We start from the raw sequence: 21962 nt of genomic DNA on the forward strand, positions 1-21962 counted from the left end.
GACTCTGTGTTCTTCCGTCGAGGAAGGAGATGATCCATTCCAGAGCCTTGTCCTGGATTCCGACGTTGCTGAGGCGCTGTACTAGGGTGCGGTGGCAGACAGTGTCGAATGCCGCGGAGAGGTCTAGGAGGATGAGGGCCGCTGTTTCTCCGTTGTCCATCAGGGCTCGGATGTCATCGGTGGCGGCGATGAGGGCGGTCTCGGTGCTGTGGTTGGCTCGGAAGCCAGACTGTGAGGGGTCGAGGGATCCATTCGTCTCGAGGAAGGCAGCCAGCTGCTTGTTGACGGTCTTCTCGATGACTTTGGCTGGAAACGGGAGGAGCGAGATGGGGCGGTAGTTCTTGAGTTCGGTGGGGTCCGCTGTGGGTTTCTTGAGTAGAGCGCTGAGTTCGGCGTGCTTCCAGCTCTCGGGGAAGGTGGCGGTGTCGAAGGATGTGTTGATGATGTCTCGCAGGTGGGGTGCGATGACAGCGTCGGCCTTGTTGAAGACGTGGTGAGGGCAGGGGTCGGTCGGTGATCCGGAGTGGATGGAGTTCATCGTGCGGATGGTGTCTTCAGTGCTGATCGGGGTCCAGGCGTGGAGGGTGGTGGTGGGGGGTGGTTGTTCGGTCGTGGTATGCGTTGGTTGGTTGTTGAAGCTGTTGTGTATGTTATGTTATGTTATGCACTTTTGTATTGCGCACAGCTGCCCCAGCTAAGGGGCGTCCTGGCGCATGGCAGGCAATGTGCAACAGATAGCAGAAACACAACACAGATAAAAGATCTATTTAAAAAAGAAACGTTTTCAGAGCTTTGCGAAAGGCCAAGAGGTCAGTCAGTAGCCGCAAGTCCACTGGGAGGGAATTCCAGAGTTCAGCCGCCCTCACCCGAAAAGAGCGACCACCAGCCCGACACAACCTGTATCGGGGGACCACCGCGAGCGCCTGGCTACCCGATCTCAAAGCGCGGGAAGGAACATACCACGACAGGAGGTCAGCAAGAATTGGCGGACCTACTCCCCTCAAGATCTTAAACGCCAAGCACAACACCTTGAACTGGATGCGTGATTTAATGGGAAGCCAATGCAAGGATCTCGAGACACCTGAGACAGAGCTCCTTCGGGGTAAGCCTACAATGGCTCTAGCCGCGGCATTCTGCACTCGTTGAAGGCGGGTAGTCTCCGCCACATTGGTCCCTACCAAAAGCGAGCTGGCATAGTCCAGGCGAGATAATACCGTGGCCTGGACTATCAGCTGCCTGGTACCACGGTCAAAGAACTTAAGAATGGGCCTCAGCGACCGCAAGATGCCAAAACAGCCGGCCGCGATTTTCTTCGAGTGGCCCTCGTAACTGAGAGCGGGATCCATCCACACTCCCAGATTCCTAAGTTCAGTGACCGGGAGAGGGACCGGCCCCAGTTCAATGGGCCACCACTTGTCCCCCCACAGTTCCGCCTTCCTGCCAACGATCATGATCTCGGTTTTCTTCGCGTTGAGCTGGAGACAGTTGTTCTTCATCCAGCTTGCCACCGCCCTAAGTCCACTCTGAAACCTGGGGGCATCCCGATCCGCATCCCCGCTGATAGTCACCGCTAGCTGAGTATCGTCCGCATACGAGACCATAGTCATGTCCCATTGCTTGACGATCTCAGCCAGCGGTCTCACATACAGATTGAAAAGCGTGGGACTCAGCGAGGAGCCTTGCGGGACCCCCTGTCTCAGAGGAAGGAATTGGGACTGGTACGGTGGCAGCGCAACGCTAAAGAAACGATCGTTCAGGAAAGAGCGAAACCACTGGAGGGCAGAGCCACCCAGCCCGACCTCCTCCAGGCGATGCAACAGGATAGGATGGGACACGGTGTCGAACGCGGCGCTCAGATCTAATAAAACGAGCGCCGCTGTCTGCCCCGCATCCATCACTGTGCGTAGGTGTTCAGCCATGGAGAGAAGGGCAGACTCCGTGCTGTGACCAGCACGGAAGCCATTTTGGGTGGGATCCAAGATGTTAAACTGGATGAGGTGGGCCGAGAGAACTTTGTTGACATGGGCCTCCATAACTTTGGTAGGCCAGGGAAGCAAAGAGATAGGCCGATAGTTTTCAGGCTTGTCTGGGTCCAGTGAGGGCTTCTTTAGGATGGGGGAAACCATCGCCCGCTTCCAGCTACGGGGGACCGTGCCCGACTCCAACGAGATGTTGATCAGGGAGTGTACCACGGTCCGACCCACGAACGACTCATCTCTAAAGAGAGCCGAACTGAGAGGGTCGGCGGGGGACCCAGATTTCACCTGCTTTGCCAAGATGTGAAACCCTTCCAATGTCAACAGGGGAAGCGAGTGCAGGGCTGTGTCTCCACAGATGGAAATCGGAGACTCAACTGGGGGTCCTGTGGATGGAAAGGTCATATAGATGTTTTGGACCTTTTCCTGAAAGAACACCGCAAGAGCCTCACAATGAGCAGTAGAGCCCGTCGTCGGAGCATCGGGGCGCTTAGCTAGAAGATCCTTCATCAATTTGAAAATAGTTTTCGAGGGGTTAGAGCTGTTGCCGACTTCGGCAGAATAATACAATGCCCGAGCACGGCACACAGCCCGATGGTATACTTTGACGGAGGCGAGATAGATAGCTTTTTTTCCCCGAATCGTACGCCTTCCGCCAAGCCCTCTCTGCGCGCCTGCAACTGCCCTTGAGCGCACGTAGGGCGCCATCGTACCATGGGCTAGATTCTCTGGCACTGGTCTTACAGGCGGTGAGTGGAATGAGCGCATCTAGCGCTTTGGAGATCCACGCGCAGAACCCATCGTAACCTGAATCAAGTTACAAACGGATCTAATGGCTCTGCAGCGAGGACACGGTGCAGATCTTCCAACCGTAATTTGCCCCAATGCCGCCTTACGATCAGCTTAGCAGGAGGGATGACAGTCCTACCTGATAAAGGGATACTAATGGCGACCAAAGAATGATCAGTCCAACCCAGGGGCGAGACGGCAGTGACAGAAGCATCTGTCAAATTAGTGAAGAAGGGATCTAGCGTGTGGCCACCGATGTGGGTGGGCTGCTGAACAAGCTGCAGCAACTGTAAGGCCTCCAAATCCGTGAGAATGCCACTGACCGCAGGTAGGTTGGGTCTATCGAGATGGAGATTAAGGTCCCCCAGAATCGAAAAATTGGGACACCCCACCACCAAGGAGCTGACCACATCCGGGAAAGCGGCGCGAAACGCCGCCTCGCTCCCTGGGGGACGATAGACCACCATCCCCGAGAGTGAGAAGTGAGGAGTAACCAGAATCTTAAACAACGCACTTTCACATCCCGCAATGGTCAGTGCGGTCCAGGAGCAAGTAAGACTAGAACGAATAGCCAGGGCAATTCCCCCTCCCCTAGAAGATCGATTAAGGGTACGGACTGTATAGTCAGGGGGGAATGCCAGATTAATAATGGCTGCGTCCTCGTCTTTCAGCCATGTCTCGGTGATAGCCACGATGTCCGGGCTTTCATCCTGCAACAGGTCAAATACTGCCTGATAATGTGACACCAGAGACCTAGCATTAAAACTAAAAATGCGGAGAACATGCTCCGGGCAGGTATAGCAAACGGCTGCCACCGGACGTGTGGGGGCAATAGAAGTAGCTTGCCCCAAAAACCACTGACAGCCAGCACAATGATAGGGACCGTCCAATGGATGTAGGAGGGGTATGCTACAGCCAGCAGTCCGGCGTCCCAGGTCACGCAGGGTGTCACAAGAGTATGTCAACATGGCTGGAAATAACCAACCGCACCTCGTACCAGCAGGGCCTGGCCAGAGTCCCGCGCGTCCTTAGCGCGGACGGGCGCAGACGGGCAGGACTCTGGCACGACTCCGGCCAAGCGACGACGTCCCAGCTGCGCGTTCCCGCTGCGCGGAGAGGACGACTTTAAATAGGCGTCCCCTGGACTGAAGCGAGCGTCAGGACGCTCTAAGATGGCGCCCGCAAGAGCGCCAACAGCCCCAATCCAAAATGGCGGCCAAAGTTGAATAGATATGCCCCCTCGGGACCCGGACCCGCCAAAACGGCGGTGCATCAACTCTTTAAATGCAGGTAAGTGGAGACCCTTGCCCCCAGGCCAAGCAGCAAAGCACAAGAAAAATAAACACTAATAAAAAGCACATTTAGTTAAAATACAGCGCTGAGGAGCGACGCGCTAAAAAGCTAGGCCAGAAGTAACAGCAGAGCCTGACCCGCGATCTTGTTGTGGAAGTATGAGGCGAGGGAGTTGCAGAGGTCTTGCGATGGGGTGATGTCGTTGTTTCCTGCACTGGGGTTGGATAGCTCTTTCACGATGTTGAAGAGTTCCTTGCAGTTGTGTGCGTTGTTGTCCAGCCGGTCCTTGAATGCAGTTTTCTTGGCGGCGCGGATCAGCTGGTGGTGCTTCCGGGTGGCAAGCTTGAAGGAGGTCCTGTTGTCCGGTGTAGGTTCCCTTCTCCAGACTTTCTCAAGGGCTCGGCAGTTCTTCTTGGAGCTCTTGAGTTCGTCTGTGAACCATAGGGCTTTCTTGCTGCCGGGTCTGCTGGGCGGGGTCCTCAGCGGGGCGAGCTCGTCCGCGCAGTTGCTGATTCACTTCGTGAGGTTGTCGGCGGCCTGGCTGGGGTTCGCTGAGCTGGCAGGAGGGTGCTGGCTCAGGGAGGTGGCAAGCTGGTCGGCTGTGATCTTGTTCCAGCTTCTGCGGGCAGCCTGTTGCTGGTGGTGGTGGGTCGTCGTTCTTTTGAAGGTGAAGTGGACGCAGCTGTGGTCCGTCCATTGAAGCTCTGTGGCGTGGCTGAAGTCGATGTCTGTGCAGGAAGAGAAGACTGCGTCGAGTGTGTGTCCGGCGAGGTGGGTGGGGGTGGACACCAGCTGCTTGAGTCCAAGATTGGCGAGGTTGTCGAGCAGGGTGCTGGTGTTGCGGTCGTTGTTGTTCTCCAGGTGGAAGTTGAGGTCCCCCAGGAGGATGTAGTCAGCGGAGGGGAGGGCATGCGGGCTGACGAAGTCGGCGATGTCCTCGCTGAATTGGGTGCGTGGTCCCGGAGGTCGGTAGATCAGGGTGCCTCTGAGGGTGGTCTTCGGGTCGGTGTGGATCTGGAAATGCAGGTGTTCGGCAGTGGTCAGGGTGTTGTCGGTGCTGGTCGTGAGACGGATGGTGTTCCTGTGGATGATGGCGATGCCTCCTCCCATCTGGTTGGCGGTGCGATCCCTCCGGGTGATCTTGTAGCCCTCTGGGATGGCGATGGCGATGTCGGGAGCAGAAGAGGCGTTCATCCAAGTCTCCGTGAGGAAGGCAACGTCCGGGGCTGTGGCGTCTAGGAGGTTCCAGAGTTCGATGGCGTGTCTGTGGACGGAGCGGGTGTTGAGCAGGATGCACTTGAGGTGGGTGCTGTTGGTGTTCGCCTTGGCGGGTGCTGGTGCGAGGCAGGTCCGGATGCAGGTGAACTTGCAGGCGTGGCAGCTGAAGGGTCCGTGGGTGCGTCGTGGTGTGGCTCGGTAGCATCCTGGGAATCGGCCGGTGTTGAGTGCGATGAGTGTGGCGGCGGTGTACGTCAGGCGGGTCAGTCGGGGTCCTCGTGGGCCAGGGGTCCTGGCGCTGGGCGCGATCTGGTCGCGGACGGGCGCAGACGGGCTTACCTTTGGCGCGCCTTCGGCGCACAATCGGTGCTCCCGCTGCGCGTGTCCGCTGCGCGGTCGCTCTGGGGACGTCATAAGAAGGGAGCCGGTCGGGAGGGTCTGCGGGGAGGCGGGAGCGCGATCCAATCGGCTGTCGGGGGGCGGGGCCACGGGCTGGGGCGGCGTGAAACGCTGGAGCCGGCTTGGCGGCCCTCGGGTGGCTGGGGCGGCGGGAAAAGCAGGTGTGGGCTCGGCGGCCCTCGGGAGGCTGGGGCGGCGGGAAAAGCAGGTGTGGGCTCGGCGGCCCTCGGGAGGCTGGGGCGGCGGGAAAAGCAGGTGTGGGCTCGGCGGCCCTCGGGAGGCTGGGGCGGCGGGAAAAGCAGGTGTGGGCTCGGCGGCCCTCGGGAGGCTGGGGCGGCGGGAAAAGCAGGTGTGGGCTCGGCGGCCCTCGGGAGGCTGGTGCAGCGGGAAAGCAGGTGTGGGCTCGGCGGCCCTCGGGAGGCTGGTGCAGCGGGAGCGGCAGCAGGCACAGGAGCGTGGGGGTGACCAGGCCAAAGGCGCTGTGGTCACTCCCTAGATCTTGGTCTGGCTCCCCTTAAGAAGGGAGCCGGTCGGGAGGGTCTGCGGGGAGGCGGGAGCGCGATCCAATCGGCTGTCGGGGGGCGGGGCCACGGGCTGGGGCGGCGGGAAACGCTGGAGCCGGCTTGGCGGCCCTCAGGTGGCTGGGGCGGCGGGAAAAGCAGGTGTGGGCTCGGCGGCCCTTGGGAGGCTGGGGTGGCGGGAAAAGCAGGTGTGGGCTCGGCGGCCCTCGGGAGGCTGGGGCGGCGGGAAAAGCAGGTGTGGGCTAGGCGGCCCTCGGGAGGCTGGGGCGGCGGGAAAAGCAGGTGTGGGCTCGGCGGCCCTCGGGAGGCTGGGGCGGCGGGAAAAGCAGGTGTGGGCTCGGCGGCCCTCGGGAGGCTGGTGCAGCGGGAAAGCAGGTGTGGGCTCGGCGGCCCTCGGGAGGCTGGTGCAGCGGGAGCGGCAGCAGGCACAGGAGCGTGGGGGTGACCAGGCCGAAGGCAAAGTACGGTCTGCCCAATGTCCGGCTGGGTAGGTGACAGCGATTCATAACTCGTAAAAAAAAAAAAACTCATCCTATTTTAGCACTCAACTGGGAGAAGAAATTGTGCAGCCCTTCATCAATTGTATCAGTAATTGTAACAGTATTACAAGATTGGTACTACTCGTCATTACTTTAGGCCATATTTGCATTTTTGTTTGAAACCACCTAACATTTAAAAAGCTTTACATAGACACAGATTATTTCTAAAACTAAACGTATGTTTCCTTTTATCGAAGCATACTCTATTCCTGGTGAAAGACAGAACAGTTGGAATGAGGCCCCTAATAGACCCAAGAGTGAGCCACAAATACCCAAGAAAAAAACAATAGCACTATAGAAATTGCTTCTACTCACCTTAGGGTGGGCTATCTAATTGAAGTATGTATCATATGCATTAATTCTCATTCCGTTCATCACAAGCCACAGGAAAATTCATATAAACAGTGGGGGATGAGCATCAAGAGAACAGAGTCCTCTACTTCAGTCCATCAGGTTGGCTATCGGTCACGAGTGTTGATTGTGACTGCCCTCAAAAGCACCCCATTTCAGATGACCATGATACATGCATATCAACATTGTAAAGATTGGTTACGTTTGTACTGTCCATTTATCACTCTATGAACCAGTCTGGAAACCTTGTATTCAGCAGTAGTCCTACATAACCAGCACATCAACACTAATTGCTTCAATTTTGAGTACAATTTCTAAGAGCTGAATGTTGACCCATTATAAGATTTAGGGAAATCTATGGAAAACAAAAGATGATCCCAAAGTTGTATTTTCCATATTCTTTGGTGTGAAGTATTTCATAAACATTTCCCTATAATTTTTAAATCCCTCCTTGCTTGGAAGCTGAGACGACTTCATATAACTGTATATCTACATAGGAGCAAATACCAAAATGGCATTAAATACCTTTCTTTGTAAAAACCTTTTATTGTTGCGATCACTGCCGCTAAGGCACTATTGGTACTTCCATGATACTTGTCAAGGCAGCACTTACGGTGCTATCAAATGAGTTCTAAAGATCTGAAAATAGTTTTATTTTCAGCCTATGGCAAGTGCTCCAGCAGTTAAAATGCTAATTTTCTTGAAACGCTTTAAATCCTAGAACCATTTTTAAACACTGCTATTTTTATAGGTTCCTGTTCAAGTCTTTTATACATCGTGGTGGGGTCTTAATGTATAAGTGTGCCTTAAGAACTAAAAGATTTTTAGGGATGGATTTAAGTCTCATATCTCTGGCTTTTGTAAAATGGACAAATATCCAAACTGCAGAGTGAGAAATAAATAAAACATGTGTTTGTTTCAAAGGACAGGGAATTCAAATCCTGCTGAGTAATATTTATAGCATATGACTCAATGCTGGAGAACTTTAGTTACAAGTAAATCCTGTTTAATTCTTGTACCCAGAATTCATTTAAAATATTTTTTTCTTTTGTTTTCCTCCACTTGATGGAAGCTCAGTTTGAAAACTGACTACACTATCTCACTGTCGGCCTTATAAATCAGCCCTGAATTTACTCCATTTACATAAGAATCTCAGTATTGGAGTTGAAATTTGTGTCAAAACCGGAATGGCTCTAGAAAAACCTGATTAGAAAAGTATTCGTGTTTTTCTATATATCCGTTAAATTTCTTTAAGTACTTTACAGCTGACGTCTCATGTTTTCTTAAGTAGTCTTCTCCTCAAGTTGTTCTTGATGGATTTTAGTTGTTTTTAATTGCATCCTCAGGTTGACGCAAAAATACTAATTTAGTATTATTTTTTTTAATAACCTATGACATAAAGTCCTCTGCATCTTATTATTTGACACTGGGGGTTGGACTCAATTCTTTTAGCTCAGAGACAGCTAGAGTATGACTATAGGGTGGATTCAAATGTTTGCAATGAGGTATAGTGCATGCAAGAATGGTCATTATAGCCATGTCATAGAGATACAGGTGAATTTACGTCCTGGTTTGATTATGATAAACTCAGATTCAAACAAAGATAGTTTGTTTGAGCCTGATGGAGGAAGGAAAATCTTCTGTTCTAAAAATGAATGTGAAGATTATCAATAACAGTCGGAGATTTTAAGTTATATGGTTCGATCCTTTACGTGTAAGTCCTGATATGAAGTTCTCTCGCCTCACGAAAAAGAATATTGAAACACTTATTTTGACAATTTTTCTTCAAGACACAAATACATCTCTGGACAACAAATAAGCTTATACTTTCATCACATTACTGGAACTGTGTGTTTGGAAGATGTTCAGCCAGGAAAAACCAGAGAGACTGCTTGCCCTGAGGCTGCCCCTGATATCTTAGTTTGTTTTGCCTTTTGTCAATCCCATTCTGAACAAACTTCTGGATGCTTCACTGGAGTATGCTGCTGTTCCGAGTGGGGTGGAAACAGGCCCTTCTGTTACCATTGTTAATAAATCAAAAAAACTAATGCTGACCCTAAGACACTTGTCGATTTCAGACCAATCTCGCTTCTTCTTGCAGCAGCCAAAATACTGGAAAAAACAGCGAATAGACAGCTTTGCATGTTTCTGGAATCTAACTCCCTTTTCCATAACACGCAATCTAGCTTCTGGGCATGTTGCTGCACAGAGTCGGCCTTACTGGACTTCTCTCAATTTATCATGTCTAATCTTGATCACGATGCTGTGGCTGTACTCTTAGATTTGTCATCCGCATTTGATACACACTTGCATCCTATATTGCTGAATAGATTGCTTACGATTGGAATACAAAGGAAAGCTCTGTCCTGGCTTAAATCATACCTTGAGTATAGGTCTCGGGCTGTTTTTTTGCTCCGTTCACTTCAGATCCAAAGCCTCTTGAATATAGGGATCCCAGAACTCAGCCTTGAACCCTGCTCTTTTCAAGGTTTATTTCGAGCCCCTGGTTAATTTGGTCGCATAAAGGTGATCTCTTATGCTGATGACACTCCTCTCCTTCTGTCCTTCCAGGATATGGCATCTGACGCCTTCAATTCTTTCAAGAACTTCCTTTTTTGGCAACTGGATGGGTGAGAGTTGCCTTAAACTGCATTCCGATAAAACAAATAGTTTTGGGGTTTTTTTTTGCACGAGCAAGCTACCGGACTCTCTCAGTTGTGGCCATCAGAGTTGGGGGTACCTCCTACTACCTCCCCTTGTGTGGGAAACCTGGGTGTTAAATTTGATTCCGCCTTGTCTTTTGAACTGTAGGTCCAGGCAGTCTCAGCTAGCTTTTTTGCTACCAAGAAGTTCCTGAGAAGGATGTTGCATCTGGTTGCAGTGGTATCCCTGAAGACCACTAGTTACTTATAAATTGAACTATGCAAACAGTCTATATCTGTGATTACCAGCTTACCTACTGCAACGATTGCAGATCGTCCAAAATGCGTCTGCACCCCTTTTTTTCTTAATATACCTATGCATCATTCTGATTCTGCTCATATTCACCAGTTGCACTTGTTACCTGTCATTAGCCATATCAATTTTAAGCCATTAATCTTCACCTACAGTGGTGTGGTGCAGAAGGGTCCACAGTACTTGAGAAGTAGACTTAAGGCCTACTGTCAGGGCAGATCCCTGAAGTCCAATTCATTGAAGCTCCTGCACACCCCTAGGGTTCACAGGGCTAAGCGGGGTGGTAGATCTTTTGCTTTTCTAACCGGTAAAATCTAGAACTCGCTTCCAGTTGCTCTCCGTTTTGCTTTAACGGAAATGATCTTCAGAAAAGGTTTGAAGAGACATTTGTTCAATGCCTAGGCTGGTGACCTAGGTTTGTTAGCCTGTTTTTTGGTTGGTCCTGCTGGTAGCGCTGGGATGCTCCCTCTGGAGCAGCCACAAGTGTTATAAATGCCTAATGTATGGTTAAGAATGGTTCATGTAATAGATAAAATCTCAAATAGTTGCCCTAGAAAGCCTAGAATTGCTCAAACAATGTAATCTGAATAAGAAGTTAAAAATGTTTTTAAAAAAATCCTTAGCCCAAAGAGATGTTACAAGAGACAATTTATTAAAAAAAAATAAGGCAAATTATTTTCCATTCAGGAAATCCAGAGTTAAGATACTAAACCTGTATCCTAGATACTGTATCTTAAAATGAACAAAATAACATAAATCAAAATGGATACAATAAATTATTGGCCAACACTTAAAAACCTGCACAGCTCTCTCAATGTAAATATAGAACCAAAACGGAAAACCGCACCAGTTTTTCCTCATGACTTTAAAGTGTTCTTATTTTTGGAATGTCCATACATAGAGACTATGGGTGTTTTTGTGATTTGCCACTTAGCTGTGATTCAACAATGTGACATCTGGTGTACCCAACATGTTTTTCTGACCGTTAGTTTCATTGTTAAGTTATGACTATAAAGACTTACCAAGAAGCAAACTTGGATGTATGATCTAGGTGTAATAAGCATATATAAAAACAGTGTGCCAGTTTTAGGTGTCTCAAACTTTGATGTTTTCTATATCACAGTTATAGATGGAGGCACCTGTTCTCATCATCGCCTCATTGAAATACCCACCATAGCCCGATATTTGAAGAGATTTAAATGTTCGGTTTATTTTAGAGAATACACCAGTGTTACCTGATTTGGATAAATGATTATATTGGATAATCTAAAACACCTTGTGTTTCCATTCTGATGTCCCCCCAACAACGGTATGCTACAGAACTAAAAATGCCAGCATGACATGTTTCAGATGTTTGTTTGTACGACAGAACACATGTCCTACTCAAGGCTCTGTTACTTGTAGATTTATTTTTTTAGAGATCCTGTTGTGACAGTATAGGGACTCCTTTTATATATAAATAAACACTCTAGCACCTCATAGCCTTTGCTTTGGGAATCTCAAAGTTAAGCAAGTATACATCATGTAACAGCATTAAATCTACTCTTATACTTAAAGGCTTGATTTTCAAGTAATGTGCATGTTCCTTTCTTAGAGGGGGGGGGGCATGCCGTTCATGTTAGAGATATAGAAAACAGTTGGTTCTGTTGGGTAATACAATTGCTATGGTTCATGTGTTTAATACAAAAGCAATGGTGTATCTCAATTTGACAAATTGAGATACATCATTGCTTTCGTATTAAATACATGAACCATAGCAATTGTATTACCCAACAGAACCAACTGTTTTCTATATTACCAATACCCAGGTTCTGAGGGAACCCATCAACTCTAATGTTAATGTTGGAGAAGCATAGTTCTAGAGAAGCAAATAAATAAAAGTAGAGTATGCAGGCGTGTATTGTCAGACATGCCAATAAAGCTGCAGATTTCTGTTTCACGTGTATCTTTTCTTCTTTTACTGGTCTTAACTTTTATTACTTCTAAAATGTTCACAGTGACATTTAATTCCATTTTCTGATTTTTATGATCCATACCTGCTTACTTGACCATATTTATTAGGTACTGTATGAGATGGTGATTCAGTAGAGGACAAATTAACTCACTAGAAGCCTTAAAGACATCCTCTACCAGCACCTTGATTTTATTAGAATCGATGTACTGTAGAAGATTCAAATTTCATATAGGTGGTCTGCACGCCTACAATAAATATTCAGTGTAACCCCTTGGTGTGTCCTTTTAATGAAGGCTCTGAGGTGCACACAAAAAGAAATACAGTGGCATGAAACTGAATTCTTATTATTTTTGATTTGCATGAACATTTGTCTTTGAGTGTATTTGAGTACAGCATTCAAAGAGGACACCCTGCCTATAATTAAATACATAATTTATAAGTTTTGTTGATTGCGTCCTGTTCTGGCCATAGTCTGAAAAATTGTACTATGAACAGAAGTCTCTCTTTTTGGTAACTTTAGGAATCTTTCAACCTATCCCATAGCCAATGCTTAAAGGATAGTTTAATCAAATTGTGTGCATAAAAAAAAACATTAATTGAATCAAAATCTTTAATATTCACTTCTTTTCCCTCCACTTTGTAGGCATGGAGAGCCGAAAACTGATTACAGCCACTGACACCCAGTACTCGGGCACACTATTGTCATCTTTAAATGAGCAACGTCTCCATGGAATCTTTTGTGATGTCACGGTCATTGTGGAAGACAAAAAGTTTAGAGCCCACAAAAATATTCTCTCTGCATCAAGCACATACTTTCACAACTTGTTTTCTGTTGCGGGTCAAGTGGTTGAACTGAATTTTGTTAGAGCTGAGATCTTTGCGGAAATACTTAATTACATTTACAGCTCTAAAATTATTGGTGTCCGCACCGATTTACTGGAGGAATTGATTAAATCTGGACAGTCACTGGGAGTTAGGTTTATTGCAGACCTGGGCATTCCTTTATTTCAGATGAAGAGCATGACAAGTGGTGTCAAGGATAATCATGTAAAAGCTTCACCTTCTGATGCTGACCAAAAGAGTCTCAACACTGATAAGCCTGCTACCAAATGTGCTCTACCTAAAGACAGTGGTAGTAGTGCAACACCTATCGTAACTGAGACAAGTACCATCTCCAGTGAAGAGCTCCAGGAATCAACCAAAGCTGGTAATTGCCAGGATAAGAGTGAAGAATCAGATGATGATGTGGTTTTTTGTTCCATCATATTACCCCCGAAACCACGTACTTCAAATGACACTGAAAGAGCGCAACAAAAAAACTGTCTGGAAATAGTTAAATTGCCCAACCAACAGATCAGTGTTAACACAAGCATACCAGATCAAACTCCCTTGATTCTGGGGACTAAATGTCCATCACCAACCAACATTTCTCCAAAAGCTGTCACGGCATCTCCGGCAAAGTCATTATCTACTAATATATCAAGTCCAACTCAAACAGAAACTGATGTTGTTTCCTGTTCTCAACTTGTGCTTCCAAAACCACAAGTGACAAGTCAGGATATGGAAAAATTGCCCAATCATGCACATTCTTTATCTGTTAATATTTCCAGTCCTACTCGGGCACAAGATTGTGTTGGTTCCAGTTCTGAACTTAAGGCTCCAAAACTTCAAATTACTAGTTCAGATGTGGCTAAATTGGCTAACTTTACAAATTCTTTACCTGTTGGCATACAGAGCCTAAATCAAATCCAGGCTGGTGTTAGTCTCTGTACTGAACGTGTGCCTCCAAAAACAGAAAAGATCAGTTCAGATATTGATAAATTGCCCAACAAAGCAAATTCTTTATCTGCCAGTATGTCAAGCCCAAGTCAAACACAATCTGGTGTTTTCTCTTCTGAACCTGTACCTCCTAAATTGCAAAAGACCTGCCTGGACATGGTCAAACTGCCCACTCAAGAACTGAGCTTAAATAGTAGTGTTTCCCCTTGTACATCAAACAATTTGCAGTTTCAATATGTTTCGCCACCTCAAATAAATACTACATCTGCTACAATATCTAGCCCAGGCCCAACACAGTCTAAAGGTTTAATTTTCGCTTCTGGACAAATCCCTCCGAAACCATACGTTTCACAACCTCCTGAAATGGCTCAGCAAATAACCAAGCCAGAAATAGTTAAAATAGCTGGCCAACAGATGGCCATGAGTAATACAATTTCAGCTCAGACTCCGTTAATTTCAAATGCAGAATCTCCAAACAACTTGCCTTTAAAAGAAATACCATCTCAGATAAATGCTCTACCTGTTACTGCATCTAGTCAAGCTCAAGCCAGTAGTGTGAACCTTGGTTCCTCTCAACCCCCCGCTGTTTCCTGCACCAGGTTGCTAAATCCCCAACATCCTGACAGAGAACAGCTTAATCCTCCTTCTAACATAAGCACCTTTGCTCAGAATCATCTCTCTCAAACAATGAATTTTCTTTCGCAGCAGCTTCCCTCTTTTAATACCTTTGTAAACAAGCCTTTGCCTCTAATTGCCAATTGGCCAACCTGCCCAAATTTGTTACCCAGCACTCTTAGTCAACTTACAAACACAGAGAAAGTGTCCACTTTTGATGGACCAAAACCTCCAAAGCCACAAAAGGCCACTTTTCATAAAAAAAACACTTCCAAACCAGGTGAGCTAAAAATAAAAATTGCAGATGTTAATCCTGGCAGCAGTAAAGACTGCTCAGGTGGGGCTGGAATAGGCTCCCACCACATCATGGATGGTAAAAAAATTATTACCTTAGATACTCCATCAGATATTGGAGGGTTATCAACTGGTTGCAAGGTTTATGCAAACATTGGTGAGGACAAAGACACTTACGATATTGTTATACCAATTAAAAATGACCCGGATGAGGATGGAGAAGTCCAGCTGCCAAGATCAGTTGACGGATCTCCGAACAGCAAGCGTGTGAAAGTGAAGCATGATGATCACTATGAGCTGAATGTTGATGGAAAGGTCTATTACATTTGCCTTGTGTGCAAAAGATCCTATGTTTCGCGGACCAGTTTGAAAAGACACTATAACGTTCATTCTTGGGAAAGGAAGTATCCTTGTCATTACTGCGAGAAAGTCTATGCTTTGGCAGAGTACCGTACAAAGCATGAGGTCATACACACCGGGGAGAAAAGGTATCAGTGTTTGACTTGCGGAGGGTCTTTCATTAACCATAGGATTATGTCTACACATATGAAATCAGCTCATAATCAAGATCCTTCTGGAGACCACACGCTTTATATTCTGCATCCCTTCAAGTCCCCACATAGCAAACAGTCCCCTGAGAGCAATGCACAACCTTCAACCAGTGCTTCGGTAGTCAACAATGCTGATGATCAAGGTGTCGATGAAAAAAAGAGAACAGCGTCTGTGTCACCAAAGTCGAGTTCACCCGCCAAGCCTATGGACTGGAATGATGTGTTCATTCAACCTGGTGATCAGGCCATTTTTAAAGACGGTCCATCTCAAGGCGGCACTGAATTTGAGTTTGTGATACCGGAGTCGTATTGAACACCACATGAAGACCAACAATTTGAAAATCTTCAGCTGTTGCAAATGGATTGCTGACAGATGTTTTTAAAGGAAACGTTTAATCTGATGCAGATTATAAATTGTTTTTCTATGTTACGCTATGTCATCAAACATAGTTTTAATGATGTGTTCCTTCTTGTTGCATCTTGTTTTTAGAAAAATGTCAGAATTGAATTTCTGGAGTTTTTGTTTGAAGCAATCGGTTTGCTCATTTTCCCATTCCATTGTTTTAACCATGACGAGGTGCTTTTTAGTGATCATATCTGTTTCTTTCTTGTTAAAGTTTTAAAGCCTAATTTGCTTCAAAGCTTTGTAACTGTGACACCAATTTTTTTTTTATCGTAGTTTGTATTTGACCGCCTTTTCTCATATGTGTATACTACTCAAACTAAAGTTTATAGCGAGAAAATTGGCAGAAAAGCCGCTTATGAACATCTGAGCTGCAAACATTAATGTTCCACAATTTGTGTTACTTGTGACACTTGAAAAGAGCTGTGCTTTTAACCTCTAAATGCAGTTGTGTTCCGTTAATTCGAAAAGCCAATTGTGTTTATTAGCTAGATGCAGCGTATTTTCATGTTCGTTGTAGGAAAACCTCAATGATTGCTACAGAAAGCTGAAAAGAAAGATAAACATTGATATACAGAATCCCTTGAAAAACTCAAAATATCGGGTGACGCATTGTACTGTAATTAACAAATATATAGTTCTGTAGCATGTTTATATTTTTCAGGTGCTAACATTTTATATTACTTTAGATTACTTGTTGGAGACTGCTGAAGGCGTGTATTAGTTTATGTACGTTTGGGGAAGTATGGAAGAGCTGTGAAGCTAACGTTCCTACTTAAACCTACTACCTGGTGCAAGGGCTTTTTTTGGTAGACTCTACATGATGTATGTGTACCAGGAACTTTTTTTCACTGGTACTGAAGGTCGCTTTTAAATCTGATAGACCTTGATTTTCCTTTTTTTTTATTTTTTTTATTGGACAGTTGATGTAAACGTGTTATAAGTGTTCATTGACACTTTTTAAAATTTCCATTCTAAAGTATTTACTTTGCTACATTTAGACACATCTAAATAAAATGTAGTAACATTTGAAAATAGTAAAACTTGTCTTGGGTTTAGGATTTTAGTGGCGTCAGATAACCAAGCATTTCCTTAACAGTACACTTGTCGAATTTTGTAAATGTTACTCGAAATGAATAAAAATACAAACATTTTCATAGACTGCAGAAGAATATTGTGTTTCTTACAAGCAACATCTTTTCCATATTTGGAAGCCACAATTTTTATTTTTCGATAGAAATCTGTAAACCTCATCTTTAAAAAGTATCTCCTGGTACCCATGTCTAAATATTTTTTCAAATACAAGCACAGTTGTTTGGAAATGAAAAGATTTAAATAGGTTCTCCTCCCAGGCGACACAAAAAATTAATCCGGCCTGTCTCCTTATTATTGTTATATACCCTATTTCGTTCTTACAGCAAGTGCCTATTTTCGTCCGTGCAGATCTACTTTTAAAAATGCAGTGGTTGGATTTTTGTCGAAGTATTTGTGTTTTGCCATTATAAAAATACTTTATTCTATTTTTTTATGGAGACGCCCCGTTCTGATCAGTAGCACTTTTCATCATAAACAACGTTACTCTATCATGCATCCACTATAGCGATGTGGCCTGCTGTGGTGATAAATAGCTCTTAAAATAAAAAACAGAAATCCTTAAGTGTCTAATCTTTGAGGCAGTTTGGCAAGAACTAAACCTCTTTAACTCTAGAATATATCGAATATATCGTTTGTCCTTACGAGCGAGTTTTTGAGTGAGTTGGGGGAGGAAGTTCCCTTTGTCACATTAGACCGGGGCAGCCATACTTTGCACTGCTTCAATTAGGAAAGAGTTGTCTACCCGCCTCTGTAAAGGGCACTACAGCACATTGCATTATTTGCCCACACCTTGGCTTCCTCTTCTATTACTGGCACACTCTAAGCTTGCCTTTGAACATGTATAGTGCTACGCTGCCTTTTGGCTAGGTTCGCGCTATCAAAAAGCTCATACATACTGTTTTGCAAAGTGCACCACACCTCATGCTATTGCAGTAGTGTGCATGGGCACACGCAGCACCAAGTATTAAGTCACTGGGGTTCTAAGATGCAATTCATTCCTCTGAACTCGGTGACCTGCTGCCTAATGTGGCTTTGTGTATGAATGGTACTGACTGTTGAGCGACAAGTCTATGGGTGATTTATGTTTTTTTCTATCGCCATTTTGCAGTTTTGCAAAATTAGAAAACCTTGATAATGGCTGTGCTATGTGTGATGATACATATTTGGTGGACTTAAAAACGGTTTTATTTTTCTAAAAAGCATCCTCAGATATATAGTGAGCAATCTTTTATAGCACAAAAAAATTACATTGGTTTGTGCTCACTCTGAGATTTTATTGTCACATACCTGCTTCTTTTAACCCAATGTTTAAACACTTTCACGCAAAAAACTATGTGAGAACGATTGATCCGTGAGTTGTCTTGAACTTTTAATGATAAATCTGTCACCTGCTCAGCCTCTAAATGGATTTTGGTAGATCAGAGTAACTTAATTTCTAAACTGAATTTCGTGGTTCATCGAATTCTGTTGGAATGCCTTCAATTTTTTTAATGGTTTTCATGTTATGTTCTTTGTACAGCATTCATACCATTGTCATTACAACTTTAGAGCGCCTAGTGGAAGGATAGAGTGGGTTTTTTGCATTGTTAAAACATTTTTCATGCCGTCTCTCAGCAAAGTTATAACATGTTTCGAAACATCTTAGTAAAAGATATTTAAAAAAAAAAAGTTTCAAATCTTTTCTTAGCAACAGGTGTTTCAACAACTTTCATTCTTGAAGAGCTTCTGATTCCTCATCTTTAGAATACTCCCTAGGCACGCAACTGGATCCAGAAGGTTTTCACAGCAATACTCCTGTGTGCCGCTAGGTGGGCCCATGCAGCTTTGCACTAGCTTCATACTGTCAAGGAGGTGACAGATCAGATCCACATATAAGCTCCACCCTTGCACTCAGTCAGTTCTTTACCACGCTTTTGGATGCAGATCTGGAGTTCCACTCCACTTTTGTCGCATTTCAGATGACTCCAAAACAAGATTCTAGTGTAAAAGGGAAGATGTCACCCCCTAAAACTGTAGGTTTCAAACCATGTTGCGTCTTCAGGAAACAGTTGTTGGTTATGAACCTGCACAAGGTGTGCCTTTGGTGTTTCGCTTGAGGCATGACTAAGTTGTGAGTTGTGTCTCCTCGGGCACCTGAAGGTGATTTTAGGCCCCTGAAGCAAATCTGTACATCACTGAACAGAAGTCCCGGCCTTCAAGTAATTTCTGCTTATGCTCCAAGTCATGGACCTACTACTGAGGGCATTACCACAAGACGTCTTCTTCACGGTCAAAGCCTTATATTAAGTCAAAGAAGACATAAGAAAGCGAAGGAAGGCTCTACCCCAGCTTGCCACTTTTCTGTTTGTAGAGAAGGCGTGAGGGTGTCATGGTGTAGGTTGTTCTCCCTACCAATTTCCAGGTGTGAGACCAACTGTGTAATTCCATTGCAGGTCCCGATATACCTTGAATTTCTCAATCCATTGGTGATACTGCTGATAGTTGAGATCTTTGAGGAGGCCATGCTGCATATGTGGCACTCTTCTGGCTCCCTTAGGCACACTTTTGGGCCTCAAGGATCTGCAGGGGGCCTCAGTAGTACTACCACCGGGGGTCCATCCTATGCGTTATCTGACCCCTTGGACCTAAAATGGGAGCCGTATGCACTGCACAACTGACTTTCACTCTGCATTGGCCTACATTAATCCCACTTTCGTCACTGCCAGTGCCAGAGAAGAATTCGGGGTTGTGGCTTATATGAGACCCCTTACTGGCTTCAGCATGACCCCAGTGGAGGGCATGAGCTGAACTTCCTACAGCACAACTAGTTGCCATTCACCCTGAATGTAATCCTATACTGCCACAACCAAGAATATATCCACAGAGGTTGTATTGTCTTTTTGGCTCTGATTGAGACCAAAGCTTGCCACCGTCCAGAGACGATGTTGGTGGTGATGGGCATGATTTACCCTCTCATTATGATGTTGATAATTTTACATGCAGTTAAAGGAGGCCAGTGGGTTTGATACTTCTCCTGACACAGGTTTGAAATCCCCTTTTGGACCTCCAACAGAAAAGTGTGCTTTGTTTGCTGTGGTTCTAAACCTACAACTGTCCTCTGTCGAAGTTATTGAAAATTTCCTTACACAATTCTTACAAACTGGGCCAGCCACGTTGGAGTTATTGCTTCCATTCAATGAAGCCCTCACTCACACCTTTATGGGCACCTTGTTAATACCTTGTTCTTTCCCACCAGTGAATAGTCGGTGCACATATGCCTCCTGCATCTTTGGGCACTGCAATGTGCCCGACGACACTAATTTTCTCTCGAAGCATCCCACTCCAGAGAGTCAGTTAGTGCAGGCGTCCACTATCAAGGTTTCTTTCCCTATGCCAATCCCCCCCCACCCCACAGGGAGTCTAAGGATTTCAGCATTGGGAAAGTGCATGTTATCTTTAGCTAGCCTAGCATTGAGGTCAATCAGTGCAGTTTGTTTATTGGGCCAATATATAAATGCCCACTGGGACAAGGCCAGCAAGATCTTGCTGGAGGTCCTCAAAGACCTTGGGGCCACATTGGTTCAGACAATTCAGGAAGGTCAAGATACGACAAACGCATGATTTCGGCTGGCAGTGATGCTACAAATTTTCTGACGAGCGGTTGACTCCAATGTAGTAGTGCTTTGCCATGTATGGATGCACTCTACAGGTTTCTCTGGATATGTGCAAGCCCCTTTTATGTATATGCCCTTTGGAGACTTATGCTTGTTCATCGAGAAAGCAGACTCTGTGTTCAAATGTTTCAAGGCAAATAAGGCAACCTCACCCTCCTGGGTTCTTTGGCCCCTGGCAAGCAATTTACACACCAGTTTATGAAATTGGCAAGACTATTCTAGATGATTGGTGTATAGGCAACACTAGTCTTCCCAGCCCTATTTGCAGTTGCCCAACACCTGTTGCAGTCACCCTATCCCTTATGAGGCCAGGGATGTGGATCTAGCAGGCAACACATAGGTCACTAAGGGTACCAGTCCTCCCAGCCCTCTTCTCCTACTGCAACAGCCTCCAAGCTGCTTTGGCTTGCCATAAGTACCACATTTCCGAGAATGGCACTACATCGCATCCAACAGATGGGTTCTCCAAACTGTTCAGCATTGCTATGCCCTACCCTTTATTTCTGCCCACCGTACCTATATACCACAGTAGAGCGACTCCCGGATGAGGACCTGTCCATTCTTTTACAAGCGGTGAAAGTTTTTCTCTTCACAGGGGCCAACAAGAGGGTTCTAGACTCCGAAATGGGGACAGGTTGCCAAAGAAGCATGTTGGACTTCGCCAAACTTAGATCTTCGCTTTATGAATCCCTTCTGGTGGAATGACTAATTCAAAATGCTCATATTTTCAGAGTCTGTGTGCCCTGGCCCCTAGCAACTGGATGGTAGTATCCTTGGGCCTGCAGGACTTGTATTGTCATATACATTTCCTGCTGTATCACAGACTTTACCGGTGTAAGGTAGGCCAGGATCATTTTTGGTTTGCAGTGCTCCCTTTCTGTCTCACCAGTGCCACTCTGCTGTTGATGAAAGTCATGGTGATGGCAACCTGTAGATAATGGTGAACCTTCTCGATCTATGAGCGGAAGTTGCACCTAACTCATTAGAAGAGGCTTTCCCTTCATTGGGGCGGTCTTGGTTATGGTGCAGTTCAGGCTTATGGTGCAGTTCAGGCTCTTTCCTCCAATGCAAGGAGTCCAGGGCATTCAGACTATGATCCAGGTGTTTCAGCCTCATTGCTGGATCCCTCGGTGAGAATAGCCCTGAGGCTTCTTGGCCTTCTAGCCTCCTGCAATTTTCTTCTCGACCATGCCATATGGCATATGTGGGCACTGCAATGGAATCTTAAGTTCCTGTGGGCCCAGCACCAAGGCATCCTGGCAGATGCCAGTCAGCCCTCAGAGGAGATTGCACATGATCTGCAGTTCTGGATGTTCAACCACACTTTGATTAGTGGCAGGCCCCTCTCCCTTCCACACCCAGAGTTGATAGTGGTGACTGATGCTTCACTGCTGGGTTGAGGAGGCGATTTGAGGGAGGTGGAAATCCGAGTACTCTGGTCGTCAGCGGGAACCCGGCTCCAAATCTGTTAGAGGTGTGGGCCGTTCATCTAATATTAAACGTCTCCTGTCCCTTATTAAACGGAAGCTGGTTCCAGTTCTCATGGAGCGCACCACTGCCATGTGGAACTACGACAA

General features: G+C 46.1%; 1 protein-coding gene across 7 annotated transcripts in view; it reads left to right on the forward strand.

Moving 5' to 3' along the window:
• The window catches only part of LOC146829409 (transcriptional regulator Kaiso-like), a 326544-nt gene that overhangs the window by 212196 nt on the left and 92386 nt on the right, over positions 1-21962 (forward strand). For 4 of the 7 annotated variants that reach the window (XM_085608085.1, XM_085608084.1, XM_085608082.1 and 1 more), the window contains one exon: positions 12639-16798. The exons of the other annotated variants lie outside the window; for them this stretch is intronic. In XM_085608085.1, the coding sequence (XP_085464211.1) occupies positions 12641-15547 (2907 nt within the window). In that variant the 5' untranslated portion in view covers positions 12639-12640 and the 3' untranslated portion in view covers positions 15548-16798. Of the gene's footprint in view, positions 1-12638; positions 16799-21962 lie in introns of those variants that run through there. 7 annotated transcript variants of the gene reach the window in all.

This window comes from Triturus cristatus, chromosome 5_2 (assembly GCF_964204655.1).
Source record: "Triturus cristatus chromosome 5_2, aTriCri1.1, whole genome shotgun sequence".
NCBI classification, from domain to species: Eukaryota; Metazoa; Chordata; class Amphibia; order Caudata; family Salamandridae; genus Triturus; species Triturus cristatus.